Below are 23,639 nucleotides of genomic sequence, written 5' to 3' on the forward strand. Positions count from 1 at the left end.
ATCAACTTCCAGCCAGGACGCTTGAATAGCTTTCATTTAAACCATAATGGACCTAAAAGTATTTCTATCCTAAATTCGGAGTAATTAGAGTTGTAAAATGCGCTAAATGCTGCTTTTTTCCGAGCCAGACGTGACGCGGCAAGGAGGCGGGGCGTAAGGGAATCGCAAATGTGCATGGATTCTGCGGAAAGATCCAGGTATATTTGTTCACTATAGTCAGGCCATTTTGGCTTCACACCCCACTGAATACATGTTATAGGAATGAACGAGGCCCCACTTCCAACGCTGTATCCAGTTCTCTTTACATCCATGGGGGAGACACGTACTGTAACAGAGCACACATTCATATTGTGCATTACCATACTGTCTCCATTAAAGCCAATAGCCATCTGGATTGATCCTATTCACTGCCATGACTGTGACACAAAATGGTTTCTTTTTTAAATGGGCCCACTCGTGTAAAAAAGTCATGCCACTGCAGTGCGTTGTGTTGCAAAAGTGTATTTTATGATATAGAATATAGAGAATATTCCTATTGTATGGTACATTTTTTAAGGTACAGGAGACAGCCAGCTGGGAGCTGAGCAGCACTATGCAGCAGAAGTGTACTGCCGGGCCTTTGTTATTATAAAACCACATCAATAATACAAGACCAGGCATAGTTTAGCTTCAAGTCAGTTGTTCTCAATACTCGTGCACTGAGTGTAAACACTTTTTATTAAAAAGAGTTTGTTTTTGCAATATCTTTCTCAGCTTTAATAAAACACCCAGCGGAAAGACACTGCAGGCGGAGTCTGCAGCTTTCTTTGTCAAAGTCAATCGTTTTTAGTTCACAGAGATAGACTCCACCAATCTTTGACAATGAAAGCCATCTCTTTAGTTATCATCAAAGGATTTTAGGTTTGTTTTAATTGTTTTATTATCCTAAAAAGACAACAGGTCATATATCGGAATTTGATATGACACTACTGCAAGTTGTTAAGTTTGAGCGTGATGAGATTGATCATTTTCTGACACAAATTCAAAATAATGAAATCTTAAAGGAGAATCCCACCAGTTTCGAAAATCCAAATTACTTTACGGGTCATGAGCATAACTGCAAAGCCAGAAAATGATGACATTGCCATTTTTATCTCTGTTTTAACTTGGAGCATTATATATACCAGAGAAAACCTGTGTTATATATTAGGGGAATTAAGTTGAACATGTCTCAGGAGGTTGCATTTTGGTACATAATGAACCACAATGAGCTCCCTCCATTGTTTCATATCCTTGCCGGTCCAGTCAGCGCAAACTTAAGGATGCTTAATGCTGCCTAATTACTGCAACAATGCTCCTTCTTTTATTGTCTATTCTAAACCTTCTTAAATCAGGAGACCCCACATATACTTGGTTTTACAAAATTGTCAAATACAGAACATGGTCGGTGCATAGATGTCTGAAGAGAACTGGATACAGCGTTGGAGGCAATGCCACGTTGATTCCTATGGAATTTGCTCAGTGGCAAACATACCTGGATCATCCGGAGACTACAGACTCAGAGCATGCGCACTTGCGTTTTCCTTAAGCCCCGCCTCCAAGTTGTTGCATCTCGTCTTGGATCGGTCAAATGAGGAGAGGAAAAATAACAGCAGATTCTGATTCAAGCACATTTTATAACTTTTAGGACAATTATCCTCTGATTTCCGTCTCTTTCCGTTTGTAAGTCAATGGGAAAAAGTATTTTTGGGCCCAAAGGCGTCACAGCTGACACATACTGTAGGTGTAGTACCATCGTTTTATTGCTCCATTGCTTTAACACTCAACTCACCTCCTGATGGCTTGGGTCAGTAGCCCTCTGTGTCTGTTACCTTCAGCTGAATGACATGCACTGGCATGAGTAACCGGATTGATATATTGGTTGGAGAATAGGATGATTCATGGCTCAAACAAACAGAGAGCTTTGACCCAGGAGACCGCTGATCTCCTTCTTGTTATGTATCTTAAGTTATTAACAAGTTGCAGTATATTTGTGTCACATATACTTATTCTAACTGAATTCACAATGTTTTCCTAAATTAAACTAAATACGATAATTTGCTTAACTGTATCAAACAGTTTTGTAATCAAGCCTAAAAACATAAACACATAAAAGGAAAGTTTGTTTATAAAGAGACTACAGGCGAAAACTGACTTAGAGGGTTACCAAGAGCATAACATTTTGAAGCGAACGATGTCCGAATTGTCGAACACAATGCTTTCTCAGATATTTATTGTGCCTCAATCCTTTTCAATAACCTTTCCATAGGCTTTTTAGTGTTAATAGTATGGATGGATCATTGTTTTTTTTGGCACTTTGTAGATGTTGAAATGTTTCACAGTCGGGAAAAGACACTCTTCTCGCTAAGAAGGCTCTCTAAATAAGTCACAATCTCACAAACGGCTCATTGTTTATAACATCTTGTACAGGAGGAAGTCTATGAATGTATTTTTGGTTACAATTTCAGCAATATCAGTTTTACCGCCTCTTACAAGCCCCTCAATTTAAAGTTTCTTAATGTGCTACTCAGTATCCTAAATTGCTGGAGTGGCCTGCTTTCTGGAAAAAAGTTATTTACACTGGAAACTTACCCTAAATTTAAGAATTAATAATTATATGTGTTCTCAATTAAAAATATGAAATTATTTCTAAGATTTTCAACAAAACTGAAGGTAACAAAAGCCGGTTTCCTGGCAATTTCTTCATATTTCTTCCTTTGATCTATAATGAGGCTGATGACGCATACATTGTAGCATAAAGTGAGGAAAATCAAAGGATGAGGATGCAAATAGGATGGAGAGCAGGATGAGACCGGGATGAAGGGAGGGAGGGATGAGGAGTGACAGCAGTGAGGGACAGTCGTCAGGGAAGATTCATCCTCCACAGAGAAACACCATTCACTCTCTAATCTGTTGCCTGCAGCTCCGCGGCTGCCACGGCCAAATGTAAGAGCCTGTCAAGTCTGTGGCAGCAGCAGTTAGATCTTAATTGAGTGAGGCCTCCCAGTCGAGTCCACGTAGGAGGCTTGGGACCACCCACCCTGATGTCTATGTGGAAAAACTAAGCCTTCATCTCACAGGTCTTAAAATGCCAATTGAGACTTGCATTTTACTCTTGACACATTTTCCTAAGGCTGGGTAGCCAATCAGTGGTAACATTTTGAACATTGTTCCCAACTTAAATAAATCAGAGCCCTGGTTTTCTGAATTTGCAATCCTATCAACTGCAATTCCCCAGGTAATACCCTTTTAAGGATGCAGGGGGACCGGCAGCAGCACTCAGCTCTAGTCCCAGCACTGCAACCGCAACAAGCCACCAATCAATAAGCGGCTATATATCGCCGTTTTTTGATGGAGAAATTCCAGACAGGCTTTAGTCCAAGGTCTCTTCTCCTCAGACATCCAGTGGTTGGTTGTCTTGTGAAACAGCAGCAGGCAAATTCCATACCCAGGGGACAGTGTGATTGTAATGCTTTTAGGGTTTAATGCTTTCAGTGTATTTATAGATCTCTGAGGGATGCAGAGTGCTCTCTTTCTCTCTCTCTTCGCCTCGCTTGCCAACTCCCATCTTGGTGTCGTGTTTACAGATTTTCATCACATTTTATCGGGAGAAACCAGAAACAGGTACCACAGGCTGCTGTCCAAACATGAAAAGCCTCCATGTGGATGTTACCGATCTGATAATTCATTCTTAGGTTTCACGCTACTTCGGTGTTGTATTCACTCAAATGTTAAGTTCGATTCACATTTTGCGTTATAGTATCAAGAGATATTGTGATGTGGTGTTGTGCTGGCAGTTCTTCCAGAACCTGTTTGTACTTGTTAGACAAAGGTTTTACTATGCTGCATTTTATGATTGTTGGTTTGTAACTTCAATATTTTTTTTGTTGGAGTTTAACTTGCAACATTTTTCAAGGGGAAAGTGATTCTAAAAGACTAACTTTAAAACAGCTGGATATCATTTGGTGAACATTAATCCTCGACAAGTGGAGATATTTCCAGCTGAGCCACAATGGACTTAAATTATACTGAAACATACTATACAGTATTATTTAGTCATTTGGCCTGTCCTTGGGAATCAAAGAGAACAGATCAAAGAGAACAGCTTCTTTCCAGACTTGCCACATTACAGCAATATTTATTTGTCATTCAAGAATCTATCCCAGAGAAGCTGGAATTGACAGCAGGCTCACAAGACCATAATGCAAAAGAGCCCCTAGACGATTTTGGTGCTCCTCAAATGCGGTAATTTTTCGTTGTTGGGTAAACAAATTAGAGCTTGGTAGGTGGCCTCAAGAATGTGGATGTCATCTTCATCTATCTTTATACGTGCAAGCTATCTATAGCTACATTCGGGGATGTCGCCTTCAGACATAGCTAGCTAGTAGATAGTAACTGTCATTGCTAGCTATCTATCTATGTAGCTAAATCTCCAGATGTGTCGTTTTTTTTACAAAAAACAATCGATTGTTGTACAGGTTTTGCAAGATAACTTTGAGAAGAACTATTAAATGGGTATATTTTGAAAAGAACCTCCTGCAATGTCAGGCTAAATAAATAAAAAGAAAACAAACATGAGATTTCTTAATTCTTTTCACTTGCTTGAATCACGGTAAAATATGTTCATTTTGTTGTAGTCTACCATAGTATTTACATGGAGATAAGCCCCGAATATTTGCATCGCTCTAATCGCTCGAGTTTCACCGCGGCTGTCAGCTGTGTTTACTCCTGTCATTCAAACAAGACGCGCTGGAGAGGGGGCGGGGCTTATATCCATGCATATACTATGGTAGATACCAACTACAACAAAATGTACATATTTTACCGTGATTTAATTGTAATACACGTTTCAAAATGATGCCGAAGTAACAACATACCGATACCGGTTAGTAAAAACCTGGCTGGCTCTGTCCAATCAGAAACAAGAAGTGTTCTCCCTAAAGGAATACCCTTTCCGTAAAAGTTGAAATGTTGAAGTGTTTTCTGAAATGCTGTAGTGTTTTCTGAAATGCTGTAGCGTTTTCTGAAATGTCAAAGTGTTTTCTGAAATGCTGTAGCGTTTTCTGAAATGCTGTAGCGTTTTCTGAAATGCTGTAGCGTTTTCTGAAATGCTGTAGCGTTTTCTGAAATGTTGAAGTGTTTTCTGAAATGCTGTAGTGTTTTCTGAAATGCTGTAGCGTTTTGGGAAATGCTGTAGTGTTTTCTGAAATGCTGTAGTGTTTTCTGAAATGTCAAAGTGTTTTCTGAAATGCTGTAGCGTTCTCTGAAATGCTGTAGCGTTTTCTGAAATGCTGTAGCGTTTTCTGAAATGCTGTAGCGTTTTCTGAAATGCTGTGGTGTTTTGTGAAATTCTGTGGTGTTTCCTGAAATGCTGTAGCGTTTTGTGAAATGTTGAAGTGTTTTGTGAAATGCTGTGTTGTTTTCTGAAATGCTGTGGTGTTTTCTGAAATGCTGTAGCGTTTTCTGAAATGCTGTAGTGTTTTGTGAAATGTTGTTTTGACTTGCACTTCAGGGCCACCGTATATTGGAGAGAAAGTGAACTTAGAAGCCCCCACTGCATCTGAAGTAAGGTGCAATTACAAAATACTTACTCTGATACTGAGGTAATCCATCAAACTGAGACACGTCAAACGACCGCTTCATAGCCTTTCCATGGTGGCTGAGGAAAAGCAAGGCTGGCCTTGGCATCGCTAAACCACCTGCCTTTTGATGTGTGTGTGTGCGTGCGAGTGCTGCTGCACAAGTGTGTATTGTTTCGCTGGAGAAAGCCACACTGGTGATAGATGACATATGGAGCCCTTTGCAAGCCAGGCAGTTCAGGGGTATTGGTTGACATTAATCTACTTTTGATGGTCCTTGTCGATCTTCTGTGGCATTCTGTGACTTTGTGTTTCCTGTATTATACTCATGGGATATGTGCTGTGAAATGTATGGGCTTGGGGAATGTAGTAAGGTTGGAAACAACATGTTACTCCTCTTGTAAAAAGTTGAAAGTGTATATGCACTTGGGAACCAAAAACTGGTTCTGCTGTGATAGCGGCGACAGGTTTAATAAATGCAACGTTTTGAATGCACACAGCCCATTGAAATAAGCATCATATTTCATCCTAGCCCACCTAAGTGTCCCTGGGTAGGTCTTATCTTAATGAGTCTCTACTTTCTTTGGAGTAAGCAGAAAAGAAGTTCCTATGCTGGTGGTTATATGAATGCATTGGTGGGAATGTGTGTGGTTGGTTGTGGGTAAGGTTTAGTAATTACTCAATATTCTATCTATCTATCTCTATCTATCTATCTATCTATCTATCTATCTATCTATCTATCTATCTCTCTATCTATCTATCCCTTTCTGTCTATCTATCAGTCTATCCATCCATCCATTTATCATCTATCCATCCATCCTGTCTATCCAGCCATCGTCCGTCCATTCATCTGTCCATTTATTCATCCATTCAACCATCCATCCATCCATCCACCCATTCAATGTCCATTTGTCTATACATCCGTCCATTGATTGACCTTTTCAGCAATCCATCCATCCGTCCGTCCGTCCGTCCGTCCGTCCATCCATCCATCCATCCATCCATCCATCCATCCGTCCATCCATCCATCCATCCATCCGTCCTATATCCATGTATTTGTCTCTTTCTATTCATGCTCAGCAGATGATAAGATTAGAAGTTAAACTCCCACTACGTTAGGGGCCCTCTGGGAGCCTGAATCATCGGCTCGCCACCTGCTCCTCCACCCATAGAGGTGGAAAAATCCTGGCCAAGCCCCAGATTCATTCTCGTTTGGAGATATGAAAATGCTATAAGACAATAACTCAAATCAGTGTCCCCTTCCTGCGTTTAGCAGACTTCACTGTCATTTCAGAGGTGTCTCCCTAGAGAGAATATGCACAAAAACACATGTAAAGATTTACTTTACCAGTTGACAGGCTGTGTTTTTTTTTATCTTACTGGGTTCCAACTTGTGATTTGCATGCAAATTGTAATTTAACAAATGAGAGAGCTTGCATAGAAATGAAATATTTGGCTGTAGCTGCATCCCATATATAGAGTAGTGTAATCGTTTGGACATTTAACCCCAAAATCATGAAACATGACTCATCTACCCAAAGGACAATAGCATTTATGAACATGGCTTTAAACCTCCTGTTGTCTTCGGGTGAAATCTGACCGATTTACTACTTTCATCAATCATAACTTTTTTGTTTTAGATTCGATTGCATTAAGGCTTTATGATATCTTTCACAGTAGACATTTGAACATATAAAATTGCTGATCACCACTTTCATTGAATTTTGGATGATTTAGTCCAGTGGTTCTCAACTGGTTAGGCCTCGGGACCCACTTTTTACTTGGTCAATACATCGCGACCCAACATTTTGAAGCACTCAAATCTATTCAACAAAAAATCGTGCTGTAATATATACGCTTTTCAGAATACAATATTAATAAAAGTGAAGTACAGTGCATATATCCCTTATATCCCTTCACAGAACTAAAGTATGCTTTAAAAAAAGGTTTAATGAGATGATGGAATCAAAGCTGAACTATATAAAAAGGCACACATGCTGAAAACCCAACCCCAGCAGGGGGGTCTGGGGGGATTCTCCCCCAGGAGATTTTTAGAAATACTAACATAAACTACGCATTCTGGTACACTCTGAGAAGAAAATAAATAAATCTATTACTACCCGACATATTAATAATATTTTATGCCATTGTTTGTTTTTCACTTAGTTCTGACAGCTTGCTGAGAGAAGAGTAAAGAGGAGATAGTCTGTGTGAATTACTTTAAATTGTGGGTAAGGGTAGATCGCTCCCATTGTTCTGTGACCTGTCAATCATCAAACCGGGGGTCATATTTCATTATGTGTTCATTTTTATCTGAAGTTGTACCCATGGATGTATAAAGAATAGTTCTACCGCAGTTATTCTCCGTGGGGACTTCCGGCAACAATCTTGATTCTGATTGGCCAGAAGACTCGAAAAAACATCAGCAGAGATGTTTTATTGAGAAGATGATCACTACGTGACAGAAGTTTTCAAAACCATTTATGGTCTCCGGTACTTCCAGTCCAACGCCTACTGCATGCACAGCGTTAGAAAATCGGTCCTTCAAAATAAAAGTTTGCATTTTTTCCCAAAAAAAAAAAAAAAAATTCCAATTTTTTTTTTCAACTTTTTTTTCTTCACTCACACATCCGCGACCCACTTGAAACGGGTCCGCGACCCACTTTTGGGTCGCGACCCACCAGTTGAGAACCACTGATTTAGTCAACTTTGTAACACCCATGGTGTTCCCGGTCACAAACACACACACACACACAGAACAATTTGACACATTTCCCACTCTTCTGTGCCCATCCCCCCACATGGATCACACCTGGCACACGCAATACATGTTCAGTGTCTATTCTTTGTATATTTACTGCAGTTTTTCATGTATACCAGTAGTCTGATACAATATTTACAGTTTGAAAGGATATTAAATGAAATGTAAAGTAAGGGGGGGAAAACGAAGACAATAGGAGGGTTAAGAGGCAAAAACACCTTCTGTTGTGCCAAGCTTTCTTTTGACTCAATATCGTTTTGTTTGGAATTTTGCTCTTTGATTTCTATTCATGACTAATTTCTAGGGATGCTCCGATCGATCGGCCGCCGATCGATATCGGCCGATACTCACTCTCTGCCGATCGATAGGTGCTCTCTAAAAATGCCGATCGCGAGAGCCTGACGTAAAATGATGACGTAAAATACATGACACTTTTCTCTGTGCGCAAACAAGCTCGCCAAAATGGCTTCACTAGTCTGGCAGTATTTTAAGGTGTCCGAAAAAGACAGTAAAATAGCGGTATGCAACGTGTGTGAAGCAGAAATCCTGCAGCTCCGCCCGCTGTGACGGACCGGTGAGCGGAGCAAAACACACATTAAGAGATAGACCTAACATACTTAGCTATTTTGTCTACCTCTGGAACAAGCTAAACTAGTTATAAATATATTTATTCTTCACTGTCGGGTCACTCATTACTGGATCAGTGAGCTGCATGAGATACTGACGGGCTGTCAGGAAAGAGAGAGAGGGGGAGAGACGAAAAGAGAGAGGCTTCCACTCATTTCTCCTGTGTTATTATCCAAAGTGAATGTAAACTTGAATAATGTACTTCATTTGAATGTAATAATTATGTTGGTTGTTGTTTGTGGAAGCGCCAGTGAATGAGCCCCATTAACTGAGTTTTAAAAATCACTTTAAATGGAAGATCCCCATAGGCCCCGCCCACTCGATCGGTATCGGCCGATACTGATTCCGGCGATCGGCCCCAAAATTGGCGATCGGAGCATCACTACTAATTTCTATTAATGACTGAAGTCCTACACATAACTGCGTAAATATAGTGAATCTACTTTGTCTGTCAAACGCAGAATGAGACAATGAGTCCTGACTCCTGCTTGTCTTTCCCTGGTACAACACTGGAGCAAAGATTTACCGTATCTGTTTATTCTGTCAACCATTTGCACTTCAGTTTAGACATTTACACCATCAACGGCTTATCCCCTGCTACTGCTGTTTCCCAGTTTAGAGATTTGGGGCTGTTTGTCAGCTTTGGAAAATAACTGATGTGTGCAGGAGTTTAGCAGGAAGCTTTTTAAACTCTTCAACTTGAGCAATAGTTAAAAATAAATCATATCAACATTACATGGAGTTAAAGGACAGTACCACTGAAATAAGAAACTCAAGAATGTTTTACATTAGTTTTATGTTTTTGAATGTTATTACATGCTTTTATCCAAAGCGACTTACATACTCAATAATGTGGGCAATCCCGACAGGAGCAATTTGGGGTGAAGTGTCTTGCCCAGGGACACAACGACAAGCTGACTGCAGTGGGGTTTAAACCTGTGACCACCTGATCTCCATTCCAAGGTTCTATCCACTGTGCCACATGCCTCTGTTATCAACTCCTGTCTTCTGCAGATGTAAATGGTATCAACCAAAGCACGGCTCTCCAGGGAATGAATGGCTAAATATCTGTTTTATATATCATTCAAAAATCTTCTTTGGTGAAAATCTTGGCAAACAAATGTGGATAGGGTTGATGGATTATGTAAAACACGAACCATGATCCAACCAAGACCCTTTAGCCTCTCTTTTATGTCATTACCTGGCATCGCTCTAGTGGTGCTAAAGGCATTCAGTGGTCTAAAATATAATAATAATTTAAATAAATCACTCCTAGCATTTGTATTCACAGCAGAGCAATGTGTCTTTTTCTACAAATCTGCTAATTCCAATTGATTGAAAAGCAAAGCAATCTCATTCTGCTTTCAAATAATCTTTTTGACATTTAGAGAACTTTAAATTTGCATTCCTGTCAAGAGTTAGATGAGAATATCTATTCCACTCATTTCTGCATCATGCATGCAACATGCATCATGTCATCTTCTTCAGTTATGATTTTGAGAGGGGAATTTCCGACAGTACTAAATTACTAATGCTAGAGGCTGGAAGATGTTAGTTAAGCTATCATGAAGACTGGAAGCTAGGAACCAGCTAGCTAGCTTGAAAAAACAACAAACAGCTATCTTAAGCCACAGTATTTTGTTTTGGTTCATACATTCCCCCAAAAATGTAATAATAAGTTGACTTATACCCAGGGTTCGTGTTATCTGGGAGCCAATGGGAGCTGAGCTCCCACAAGGAGGGGTCTGAGCTCCCACGGAGGCACGGACGCAGTGAAATCATACATCTGTGGGGGTCGCTAATACATTACCAACAACCATTATATTAATCACAAATAATGCATGTGTCAATGTAATGAGTATTATTTACGTTAACGAGGTAAATAATGCATGTGTCAATGTAATGAGTATTATTTACGTTAACGAGGTAAATAGGCTAAAAGAAAAACATGTTTTCCAAAATAACTAGGCATTCTCTTAAATGACAATATGCCTGCACTTCACCTCCAAGGTGTGCAATACATTGTTGCGCAATAGATGCCTGTGAGCGTGCTGCGCGAGCCGAGATGATGTGTTATGTGGTGTGTGTAGTTGAACCTTTTCATATTTAACTTAGTTTGTAGCAAGTAGAGGGCTGCTGCTGTGTGTGTGTGTGTGTGTGTGTGTGTGTGTGTGTGTGTGTGTGTGTGTGTGTGTGTGTGTGTGTGTGTGTGTGTGTGTGTGCGTGCGTGCGTGCGTGCGTGCGTGCGTGCGTGCGTGCGTGCGTGCGTGCGTGCGTGCGTGCGTGTGTGTGCGTGCGTTAGTTTTAAAGACCCCATAGCTCAGTTTATAACTCGAACCCTGCTTATACCTTAAGAATGTAGAGGTTCTGCTAATTATTTTTCTTTGATATGGCTGTTTTCCCTGCTCCCAGTTTTTATGCTAGGCTTAGCTAATTGCCTCCTGGCTTTAGCTTCGTATGTACAGCACAAACATGAGAATGCCATAGATCTTCGCATCTAACTCTCAGGAAGAAGTACACTGAGCGTATTTCCTTTTTAACATTGTAACTGCTTTGAAAAGTAAAGAGACTCTTTCAGTGCCTGTCGCAGATTCATGAAGTGGTGGCTTAATATAGCCACGCTGCTAGCAGCAGCCGTCCCAGAGGAGATCTACTGTTTTTACTGTGTGCATGCAATGTAATGCACTATTTATGAATGTTCATGTCAAATTTATTTTGGATTTATTTTCGTACAGGGATATGTGCATTCACATGAGTGTAGAAAATCCACACTGGTGCTTCTGTGTGAGTGTTGCTGAGTGTGCTTTCGCTCCAGATGGTACGTAAGCCCATGTTGCTCCCACTGTTATCAATGCAAACTGGAATTATGCAGACGCGCTTAAATTCTGCAAACAACCCTTAATTCTTTATTTAGATATTAATTAGTTTCCCTGTTACTTGGTGAAGCCCTGTTATTTCCCCAGACACCACGCATTTTTATAACTGGGGCATCTTCCGATTCATGCTGCATGTCGACGATGTACTGGTGTAGAAGACTTGATTACATGATTGAAACAAGTTCATTAACTGAGACCACTGCAGTGTGCTTCACGTGGAGCATGATCATTAGCTAGCAGTTAAAACACAAAGAAACTGTGCTTCATACCGTTTTTGATGTCTGTTTTAAATATCAGACCCTGCATTATATCATAGTCTTTGATTTTGATAAAAGATGAATAGTCTTGGAAACACTCTGTCTTTAAATTATACAATTTACAGCATTCTTTTTTGGTAAACTGTTTGAATCCCACTGCTGCGTCCGGAAAATCATTAAGATCTGGATGATCTTCCTGCAATTGCAAATCATTAATTTACTCAAGAGGCATTTGGAAGAATACTATGGAGCCATGTGCTAAATCATACTAATGAATGTGTGACTAGAAAAATCATCAATCAGAGAACATCAATGTCTTTGTCTTTGCAGCGATTATAATTTAAACCTCATGTTCACTTGACATCCATTGTTGTTCACTTTCATTCCTGGATGATACAAGTGGCTGACTTGATTACTGTAGGGCTGCATCTAACAATGTTCTTTGATTTATCTACTACGTTTTATTTCAAATTTGGCATGTAAAATATCAGAAAGTAATGAACCGTCTCAATGCGCCTAAGGTGACTTGCTCAAATATTTAAATATAAAAAAACAATTCTTTTTATTTGTAAAATACTGTTCGATAACAAAAACAATGTAGAAGATGGGTTTGTTGTTACTGTGTCTTATTTTGGCTTCTGGAGTCCTAAACAGACGCAAGAATTGCATTACTTTACTCCCACTTGCTTTTGGATTCAAGAACCAAAACAAAGCTGCGTTGGCTGAGTCCCCTGATCATCTCGCTCCATTTAGTGGTTAACATTCATGTATGATCCTCTTCAGATTCCTTTTTGCCTCAATTCAACTGACTCCTGTGATACCCTTGTTGTTGACAACCGAAATGGGTGAATACTAATTGTATTGTATTGTCTCATTGTCTCTCTCTGCATTTCTTCCTCCCAGTGCACTCCCATCATCGGCCATGGATTTGTGTTGGACAAGTACAAGTGCCAGTGCAGGAGAGGATTCTACCATCCAAGCAGAGTGGCGCTCAATGGCTTCAAAAGTAGGTTACAAATCCCTTTGTGATATAAACAAATACAAACTGCAGCGAACTGTCAGATCAAAACTTAGCATTTTTCAAAAGTAAATCTTTTGAGATTTACGAGAAGAAAATAAAACACTTTTTCAGCTGAGAGCCACACATCTTGTTTGATAATCTTCTTTTGTCTTTGTATGGGTATCCTGGGGCCTGTGAGGTTATGAAGCCTCACATTTCAGTCAAAGGATTTTGACAGCTCTTATTGTGGAAATGTCTACTATGTATTTTTTCTGCGTTCTAGTGGGAGCCACAGGTGGATTCTGAAAAACAAACCTGTTGGATAATAAGATGTCAGTGTGGAAAGAGAACACAAGTTTGTGGATAAACTAGAATAAAGGATAAGTCACAGTTTAATGAACTGTATTTGAGCCCCACAGTCCTAGCTTACTGTTGCTACGCCTATCAAGCTTTCCCTTTGTACACGGCATAAAATGGCAGATTGACCGTTTAAAATGTTTTGTTATTTTTTAAACAAGACTATTTGATTTCACCCAGAAGTACAACATTTCAGAGTATGTCAAATGAATATGCAAATGTCCTTAGGGGGACAAAGGCAGCAGCAGTGTGCCGCCTGCGACTCCCCAGCCGCGACTAGAAGAAGAAGATGGACCTTTATTAATCCCCGAGGGGGAAATTCAGTTTCCACTCTGTCGTACACACACATGCGTTTTTATACAGGTACATACAGTACACACAGTACACACTTTTTACATCATGCACATACATATACAAATACACACACAGTTATATGCACACATGCACATGCAGTTGAGAGGTCAGTTCCTTGGAATTGGAAGAGAAACTGTCAGAAACCCTTGCGCGAATCGTTACCTGACATCCTATTCTTAATTTAACCATCACGCTAGATCAAGCGTTTCCATCTAGCATACAACCTATGTTTACCATAACTATGAGACTGAAATAAATAAGGATTACCATACAGACATGAATAATCTAATGTTTATGTTTGGTTAACTACTGCACAATCACAGTTTGAAGGTTAAGAATGGTGAATTATAACAGTTTTTTTCTAAAACTTCTGGCTATCAATCTCTATTCCCTACGTTTTATTGCTAAAAAACAATGAATATGGGCTGCATATTTAAAAATCGGAACATGTACACTTAACTTGACTTTAGACCTTTCCTCCACTGATGTTTTATCCTTTCACCCTTGCGGTTTTCAAGTTTTTTCCTAACTTTACCTCCCTGCTCGTGCTTTGGATTTTAATGCCTATAGCTGACAGCTTGACAGAAAGCGAAGCATTGTCCTCATGCTGAAAGCTTGGCCCTGATGAGCGAGATAATCAAGCAACTACGGCGGTTTTCATCCCTAGCTCCAACAATACAGCACCCCAAGGGGGATGATATGCTAAGCTGCAGCTTTATTGTAATGCAGCGTGATGAGGCCTGTAGTCAAACGGCTCCGTCTGTGAAGAGACTCTGCATCTTCCAAACCCCATGCCGACCCCCTCATTAAAAATCACTGCGGCTCAAATTGGGTCGCAGTAGCTAGCGACCCTGAACTCCCCCCCATGGAACCTGTCTGTTATTCCTTGTACATCCCAGAAAACACAATAGACTGCAAACAGATGTTGTATTGTTCCCTAGCAACAGGCCAAAAGGACAGATATCAAAGCAAGAGAAAAGATTGAGGGAGGAAAACACGGCGAAAATAATTATTAGAAAATGTGAGCTGTTTTATGTTTCCTTCTGTGTGCACCATCACTATGCAACACCTCCCATTGCGTTACACTCGGGTCCTGTCAAGAGATAATCGCTAATTTTGAGATAAGTGAGAGGTTTCCTTTTAAAAATTGTTTCTTTGGAATGATGCAGTAACAACAACAACAACAACTTTTCATTTTGATATACATGTTTGATTTATTTTGGTTGTGCTATAGGCCTACTTTCTATTTCATTGATGACGATTATCAGAATCCTGTTCGGTACAGTAGAGGTTTACAGTTGAACAGTTGAACTATATCATACAACTCGTACCAGAATCATATTCCAATGTGGGTACAGTTCATGTAAGTCCCTGAGCTTAATTAAGGCCACAAACCCACAAAGTATACATGCAAAGGCAACACCTATACCACTATAGTAAAAAAAAGCTTTTCAACAAAACAGCAGCTTGAAAGACGGGCAATCACTGGAAACATTTTTTAAGCAATAAAAACGTTCTAGAAAGATCACTCCTTAACTTAATAGGGTAACTTTTTCTTACCTTATAGCCTGTCTTAAGTTATTTTGACAATGGTTTGACCCTCTAAACTCCAGTGAAAGAACAAACTGTGTGCCCAGATGTCTTAAGGAAGACCAGTTATCCACCTAATAATCACACAAATAGTCTGAGTGTAAACTAATTATAATACATTATTTAGATATGACCAATTTGTACCAAACAATCCTTAATTCTTGCTGTTGGCTAAAACATTGTAGTCAATATATAAAGATCTGAGAATCATCCGTCTCAGAAGTGCATTTAAAATGGTCCAAGCTTATCAAACATTTGTCGATAGCATTCTCATCTAATGCATCTCTTACTTATATTATTCCTCTAACCTCCTGCTCACTTTGGAGTATTGATTTTTAACCAGACCTTTATCATGTTACATGGCTTTTTATTAAGCCTCAGCTTGGACTTTTTAAAATAAGCGTTTAAATGTCAGGTTTGGCAGTTAAACGCTTATTAAACTTGTAGATACATAAGTATAAGCAGGAGAAAAAAGATGTATTGCAGAAAACAAGGCAGATAACGAATACAGATACTAATATAGATATTTAACAGACACACAGTAGCTTTGCATCACACCCCTAATATGTAGCTACAGTACAACATCCTTCAGGCTGTTCTCTTACACTCTTTGTAGCTATACCAGAGACTGTAATTCATATTTCACAACATACATGTGCATGTTGATACATCATTTTTTCCCATAGGGTTAGGGTTAGTCATCACGTAACTTCTGCATGTAATAATGGCAGGTAGCTATTTTAAGTCATCCTTTAAACCCAAACCACAACCTTTTTCCAAACTACCAAATTACCCCTAACCCCAACCCTTTCCTATAAAAACGAATATTGACACCTGTTGCTGTACATTTGATAGCTGTAGCGGCCAAAATCACAGAAAAGTAAAACAGATGATGAACTTAAAAGTAAACTTCCGCTGAGGCACCAGATAGCGTATCTTAGGCAAGGAATAACTTAAAGGTGGGGTAGGTAAGTTTGAGAAACCGGCTCGAGATACACTTGTTGTTATATTCCATGGAATGCTCTTAACATCCCGATAGCAATTAATATCTTAAGTGCTTTGACAAAAAATCCATAAAAAAAGGTCATCTGTGGAAGCCATAGTACTGTAAAAAGCACGACCAATCATTTTAGCCGGCCCGGCTAAAATAACTGGATGGCCTACCTGCCTGTCAGCCTTCCATCTGTGCACAAACTTATCTCGTGCCCTCATTGGTCATGTGCGCGTTCGTGTGTGTTGGAGGAGGGGCTCTGTAAGGAAGTGGCAGATTTATTCCGGTTGTATTTTCAAATTCTAGCGCACTCGAGCTGGTTTCTCCAAAATTACCTACCCCACCTTTAAATAATAACACTAAATAATAATAGATTTACGATAAACAAAACAGCAAGAAAACAAATGTTTAAATATTGAATAATATAAAGCAATACATAGCTCCAACAATAGCTTTTCGTAAGATATGATATACACATTGCATCCTGAACCAATAAAACCAACAGTTTGCATGTCAGTGAATGATTGCAGAGAAGACCAACAGCTTAACTGGGTTTCACAGCAAACAGGCAAACCAAAGGTTTGTGGATCATGAGTCATTTCGTATTCATGATCACCTCCTTCCATTCTTGTACTGACCTTTAAACACAGTGAGGCTAACTGGAAAATCTAAACCACTTTGTTTAATGTCTTACATCAGTGACTGCCTGATTGCTTGATAAATTGTTTATAATGTCTTTACGCCTTAATCGATTCCTACTTGACATGTTTATTCATTAGTACTTTCTGAACATTCCTACGCAATGATGCTCTCACACAGACAACTTTAGCACAGTGTTTGCATACTGCATAAGCTCTGGGACATACAGAGGAATTACATGCTTATCAAACACCATTTTCACGAAGAGCTGCATCGTGTGTGTGTGTGTATGTGTGTGGTGGGGATTTGCGCTAAAGATTGACTCCAAATCCTGCCACAGCAGACATGTCTATTTTTGGCATCGTCTTTCCCTTTTTTTTCTCTTGTAATTAATTAATTCCGCGTTTCAGAAGGCGCTTGACAGAACACATCCAGTGATGCTAGTGTGAAAACTCTCAAATAAGATGTTGGAAAAAGTAATCCAGGGACTGATTTGATAAACCACATCCAAGTGTGCCACATGCTGGTATGACAACAATTATTCAGACCGCGAGAGATGAAAGGAGCGGTGTCACAGCATTTTATCGCCTCCTTCATTATTCCCTCATCTGCCTAATTAAAGGCTGTATTCTTGTAATTATCACCCGCAAGGCTTTGTGATTTATTGGATTGATGACTTCTACTCTTTCAAATTGATTAACTGAGTGTTTAATGAGAAGTCAGAGAGTGACAGCTAAACCACATTAATTACATTGAAAATCCTTAAAAACACATAAGATCAGTTTGATTAGATGTTACATTTTTAAAAGGCTCTCTTTAATCTTAGAAGTGTGTGAAGGCAGTACTGTATATGAGCAAACCCAGGATTTATATACCTGATTGTAAAGTGCTCTCTTGTCCTCAGGTAAGGAGCAGGGCTCTAACAGAGACGATTCCTCTGAGGTGTCCAGTAAGTGCCTGCCGTGCCGTGAGGGCTGCCCCTACTGCCGGGACGAGACCCCCTGCCTGGCGCAGGAGGACGGGGCCCTGAGGCTAGCTATGGCCTCCTTCCAGGGTCTGTGCACGGTGCTGGACCTGGCGGGCATGGTGGTCATCTACCACTTCAGGAGGATGAAGGTGAGAGGACACAGAAGTCACTGTGCAGGAATGTTTCATTGTCATTTAGGCTGGTGACGTTGGGGTCCCCACTGCTTGTTTGATTAAAAATGTTCTCCCCAAAACCCTTTTAAAAGTGTAATTTGTCAAAAATGTTCTGTCATTGGAACTGTATGGGAAAGAAGGATAGAAGAGATGTTAAAGTTAGCTTAAACTTGGAATGGTGGACTAGCTAAAGAAAGAATAAAATGATAGAGGGATGTTCTATCTTGGAAAAACATACCGACTAACTTATTTTGAGAAAAACCCACAACCAGGACCCAAGTTTGGAGTATAAATGGAGGATGCCTGTTTTAACAATGTTATGGGGAGTCAAGACAGCAATATGCTGAAATATTTGTCTCATCGTATAAGGTAAGTTTATGTTTACGTTTAAGGTAAGACAATTATGTAGCAAAAAGATAGTTAACTGCTGGATAAGAAGTGTGAAAGAAATGGTCATTGACCAGTTGAAGAGGGACTAAAACTTGTGTCACATTACATGGACATATTTAAGCATGCATTTCCTGTTTTTGGTGCAATTTCCAGGCTGGCTCTGGTGGACTCACAATCCTCTTTTGTTCAACTTTGAATGAGCATGGGCCGCCGATTGCTCAGTAGTTAGAGCTGGCAGCCCATATGCTGTCACCGCTGCCTAGTAGGCTGGTTCAAAGCCCGAGTTGGCTGAACATTTCAGGCAATATCCTCCCCTCTGTCTCCCCCTTTCAACTCTAACATCTCCGAAAAAGGCCCTCTGGCCCAAAGATACCTATACTTTATTATAAAAATGACTTAATTGAGCATTGTACTGTCTGCCAATAGATTCATCTATGAGCTGTATATAGAAATGTAAAGATTGTTAATACCTACCATAAGTACAATTTAACATTACTAGATAATAGTTTGTGAAGGCCGTGCTCAATTTGTACTTATTAGGTTATAAGCAGGGGCTAAGCACAGGGCAATTTCACGCATTCTGCCTCATGGGAATTGTAGAATCCAACTTTCTTTGGAGCTTGACCCATACTCAGGGCTTAATGTAAGAAGATCTAATCCTCTGCAGCTTGGATTTTTGGGTATATGTCAAATATGATTCCCAAACTTTACGAGAATGCAATACCAAATCCGTGTCTGCAAACTATTTGTCCCCATTATGGGAAAACTAAGATTAATTCAACATATTTTTCAGACTTAGTTACAGAAAGGCAAACAATCCCTCTGTGCATTGGTTGACACAGTAAATGGTTGTACAATTAGACAAGATCCAGCAGTTCTATTTCACACATGGCTGCCCTCTAACTAAGGGCTCATTTATGTGTTGGAGAATGTAATTCTATACCACATATCTTTGTTTTTAATTAAAGACACTCCTTTTGTATTATTCCATTCTTAATCAACAATGACAAAGCTTACTCTCACCACCAACATACCTGAGCTCTTACCTTAAATCCACACAGATTGGTGTGCATAGTTGCATGATATACACTCTGCTAATAAGATAAAGTTGAATAAAAAGGAGCTCCTCGCGGTGTAGAGTAATTACAACCCCCCCCCCCCCCCCCCCCCCCGCAGGCAAACTTGGGTTGAATCTTCTTCCTATGTGCTATTTATAGACGTTTGTGTATGTGCCTCAAAATCCCCTACATTTCTTCAGTTCACAAGAAATGTCCCCAGAGCCCTTTGAATTTGCATAGAACACAGGGAAAATCCTCAAGGAGGTAATGTGTGTAATTAGAGCCTACCCAGAGAAGGTGCTGTTGTCAGTTTTATTATTTGAGGCAAAACCTCAGTCAAATATGCAACTCAGATTTATGTTTGCTTTTCAAGAGGCAATGATTTATTATTAGCATTTTTCAAATAGCAAAGAAGCTGGAGCTCCAACTCGTCACACAAATCTGTTTACTGTAAGCAAACTGCGATGTCGGATTCACAGCAACAGGATTAGATGCATTTTCTGTTGACGTTTTTTTCCATTTGGTTGCATTTCACATAATTTACTAAGCTGAGAAAAGACCTGATGACTTAGGACAAACAGTAAATACATTTCCCCTGTCAGTGATTTAATTATGTTGTTTCTCTTTCCCCATTAACAGAGCATCCGCACATCTGGTCTCATCCTACTTGAAGCCATCTTGTTTGGGGCTTTGCTGCTCTACTTCCCAGTAAGTCTGCACTCTCATCTTATATAGCACCAACCATTTGCTCAGTGTTTACTACTTTGGTTTTGATTTGTTCAAGTTATATTCCATAAAATGTCCTGATTTAGCCAAACATTGGTAAGTGGTGGCAACAGTGTGTGTGAGCTTTATTACTACAGGTCAAAAAATACCAAGTAGGACTGTTTTATTTGTTCACGTCATATTAAGCAGTGATTGTTGTTAGCACCATAGACTGTATTAAATATCCCTGACAGGTTGTTGAAGAGTTGTTGTGAAGCTGTTGCTCCTGCCCTCACTATCTTGTCAGTGAGAAAAGACAGCTAGCAGCTAGCAGCTAGCAACCTTACAGCACCCATCCAGGACCTTGAGCCTTAATTTAATGTAACTGGTCATATATAAAACATGCTTTCTATAATAGTGTGCCTTAGCATTATATGAGTTATATTTTGTAATAATTATTTGGCACATAGTAGCTAGTATCTTAGCTGTACAATATCAGCATATTTTTATCGCCGGTTATTACTGAGGCATTGTGCCTGATGCCTTTATGGAGAAGGTGGTAAGACAAATATGGAGGCAAGAGAGGAAGTGCATCTTTGTTGGAAGTACTGAGCTTCTGTCAGTCAGAGGGCTAGGTAAGGATTGGGCTAGTTAACATGTGAGAAGAATTAAAGAAACGAAAGCAACTGCACCCAGCTAGCAGATTTAGCGGATCATACAGAGACCATTCACATCCAGGCTCAAGATTTGAGTAAGGAGCCTGTTCAGGATTAAGACAGAGAACCAGTTCAGGAACCTGTCTCATATCCTTACTCCTCTGACTCCAACGGGTGAACCTGCTGCCAATGCTAGCTTGGAGGAAGTTGCAATTGCCTCTGAACCGCTGAACCTGTTACCACTGCTGATGAACTTCCTGCCATCACTGTCACCCACGATTGTACACTAATCTGCCAGATTGTACCAGCGGAGCAGTTTAGGGACAGACTCTGACAAGGTGTTATCCCGAACACCTCTTCTGGTCAGTGTTGCTGTCCCTACAGCAGACTTGAATGGCGACAATATGAGTGAAAGAAATCTCTTGTCTCCTCCACTTGATTTGCCTAGTTCTGAATCTTGTTCATTATCTACTTTTGAGCTTAGAGTTGGGGTTAGTTCTGTATTAACTTAGTTTAGTTCAATAACCTGTTCAGGATTGTAACGTCAAAAATGAAGGAGAGGTAAATGTGTATATTTTAAAATCAAATGTTACCCAAAATGGGTCTTTTCATCAGAGATTACATGCATTGCCATGTAAATAGGACAATAGAGCCCTCTTTTTATTTTTCAGCTGCAGCTTTGCAGTTAGTTTACTTTACTTTGTTTAGATCATTGTCTTAGCAATAACAAAGAGTTGGACATCACAGTTTGTGTGCATGTCTGTACAAGTGTCTCTCATTGCCTTTGTCAGCCTTTGTATTGTTTGTATGTGTGAGCGGGTCCAGGTGGGTAGGTGCCAGCGTGCGTTGTATAGGTGTGTATTTGCACTTGTGAACACAGCCCACAGTGCACCTGGAGTGTCGCGTCAGAAGCCCATCTTTAGCAGAGAAACAGATGGAAGAAACCTGAGCGCCATGTAAAGGGGAGATCAGATGTAGCCGGGGAATTCGCTCCCTTCAAATACTTTCACAGACTGCCAACAGTGAGCCACCGCTCTCCTCAAACATAAGGCCCGATGGCTGGATCATAGCTTAGAAGAAAAAGCTTTAACGGTCTCTCGGGATAAAGGTTTTTGTTTGTATTCTGAAGTTACTGGAGTGTTATCGTAGGAAACATTTCGATTAGAATAGAACGCCTGGTCTTTTTGGTGCAGCAGATACAGGTATTGTAAGGTTTGTGACCACACTCTCTGCCCCTGTTCAACCCAAGGATAGCCAAAAATAGCTCCCTAAAAATATCCTGCAACTCTTGGATGATCACACACACTTGGAAACACTCAAGGGTTTTTCCCTCCCTTTGCTCAGCTGCATCTCCATCTTTGTTCCCCCCCTGCATCACTCAGCACCTTATCTGCCTGTCTCTACCTCCTCCCCCCCCCATGTTCTTCCTTTCATTACTCCTCTGCTTGTTCTCCCGCCGCCTCACCTTTGTGTCTGTCTCCTCTCCCGCAGTCTTATCGTTTGTTGCTGCTGCTGTTTCTTTGTTTCTGCCACCACAAGCCTCCTCAGCTTAGCTTGGCGCAGCTGCTCGGCTCTGCTCGATGCATTTTTAAACAGTCCATCAAGTTCTAGCACAACTCGTTTTAAAAATACATCATGCTGATTAATTGATGGAGGAGGCATTGGAGGTTGGATGCTCACCAGGAGGGCCACCTTCTCTTCTGGGCGATGTAAAAAATGTGGCCTTTTATCGTGCAATCCCTGTGGGTATAGCACTGCAGAAAAAGGGTGTGTTGTGTCTCCCTATCAAAGTGTATGTTTGTGTGTATAGGCACAAGAGTGGCTTTAGATCTCCAGATTTCCCTGTGATTGTGTGCATGTGCATATTTGCATGGATTTGCATTTCTTCATCTGTACGTGGGTGTAGGAAACTGCGTGGCCTACTTTTACCTCGTGCCGGTATTTGTGGAGGAGATTTATTGTCTCGGTCTGTTATGTGGACCAGAGAGCTGGAAGGGGGGGTGTTTGGAGATGGAGGTGCCAGGGAGGATGTGCCTGGTGATTTGTTGCATTCTTAAAGGTTGGCAACATTGGGTCTGTTTATTCTCTCTCTGTTCTTGAGACTCTTATTTCTTTGTGTATTTGTCTGCTCTAGTATTTGATCTAGCATTCACATTAACTGTTTTTTCAAGCAAGCATTATGTTGCTTCACAGAAACAAAGGAATACTTCTGGATTACTCGGAGTCGGAATGTTAAAAATGACAATTGTTCAATTATAAAATCAGTCATCATTGGATTGAATGACTAGATTTCCGATGATTTTTGTATTTGTATAATTCTTTTTTTATTAATAATCAATAATGTAGTTGTTATTTCTCCTGCATGCTCCAGACTAATTTAAAGAGAGTTTGAGAGATTAACTGATGCATCCATGGGAAATAAATCAGAGCTTGAGAAAAATGAGACTGATTGACTGGTTATTACCCCATTTCAAGCGTCATAGCTACGTCAACTTACTTAAAGGGACCCTATTTTGCTCATTTTTAGGTTTCATAATTGTATTTTTAACCTGTACTGACGCATGTTTACATGCTTTAATGTTCAAAAAGTGCTTTATTTTTCTTATACTCTCTGTAAAATAACCTATTTTGTTGGAGGGAA

The 23,639-nt window shown here is 40.1% G+C and overlaps 1 protein-coding gene across 1 annotated transcript in view; it reads left to right on the plus strand.

The window, feature by feature from the left end:
- Positions 1-23,639, plus strand: part of LOC117488378 (probable G-protein coupled receptor 158) — an 85,808-nt gene that overhangs the window by 24,969 nt on the left and 37,200 nt on the right. The window contains exons 3-5 of the mRNA XM_034137228.1: positions 13,022-13,124; positions 17,954-18,165; positions 20,277-20,345. Coding sequence (XP_033993119.1) covers positions 13,022-13,124; positions 17,954-18,165; positions 20,277-20,345 — 384 coding nt within the window. The remainder of the gene's footprint in view (positions 1-13,021; positions 13,125-17,953; positions 18,166-20,276; positions 20,346-23,639) is intronic.

This window comes from Trematomus bernacchii, unplaced genomic scaffold, assembly GCF_902827165.1.
Source record: "Trematomus bernacchii unplaced genomic scaffold, fTreBer1.1, whole genome shotgun sequence".
Classification (NCBI taxonomy): domain Eukaryota; kingdom Metazoa; phylum Chordata; class Actinopteri; order Perciformes; family Nototheniidae; genus Trematomus; species Trematomus bernacchii.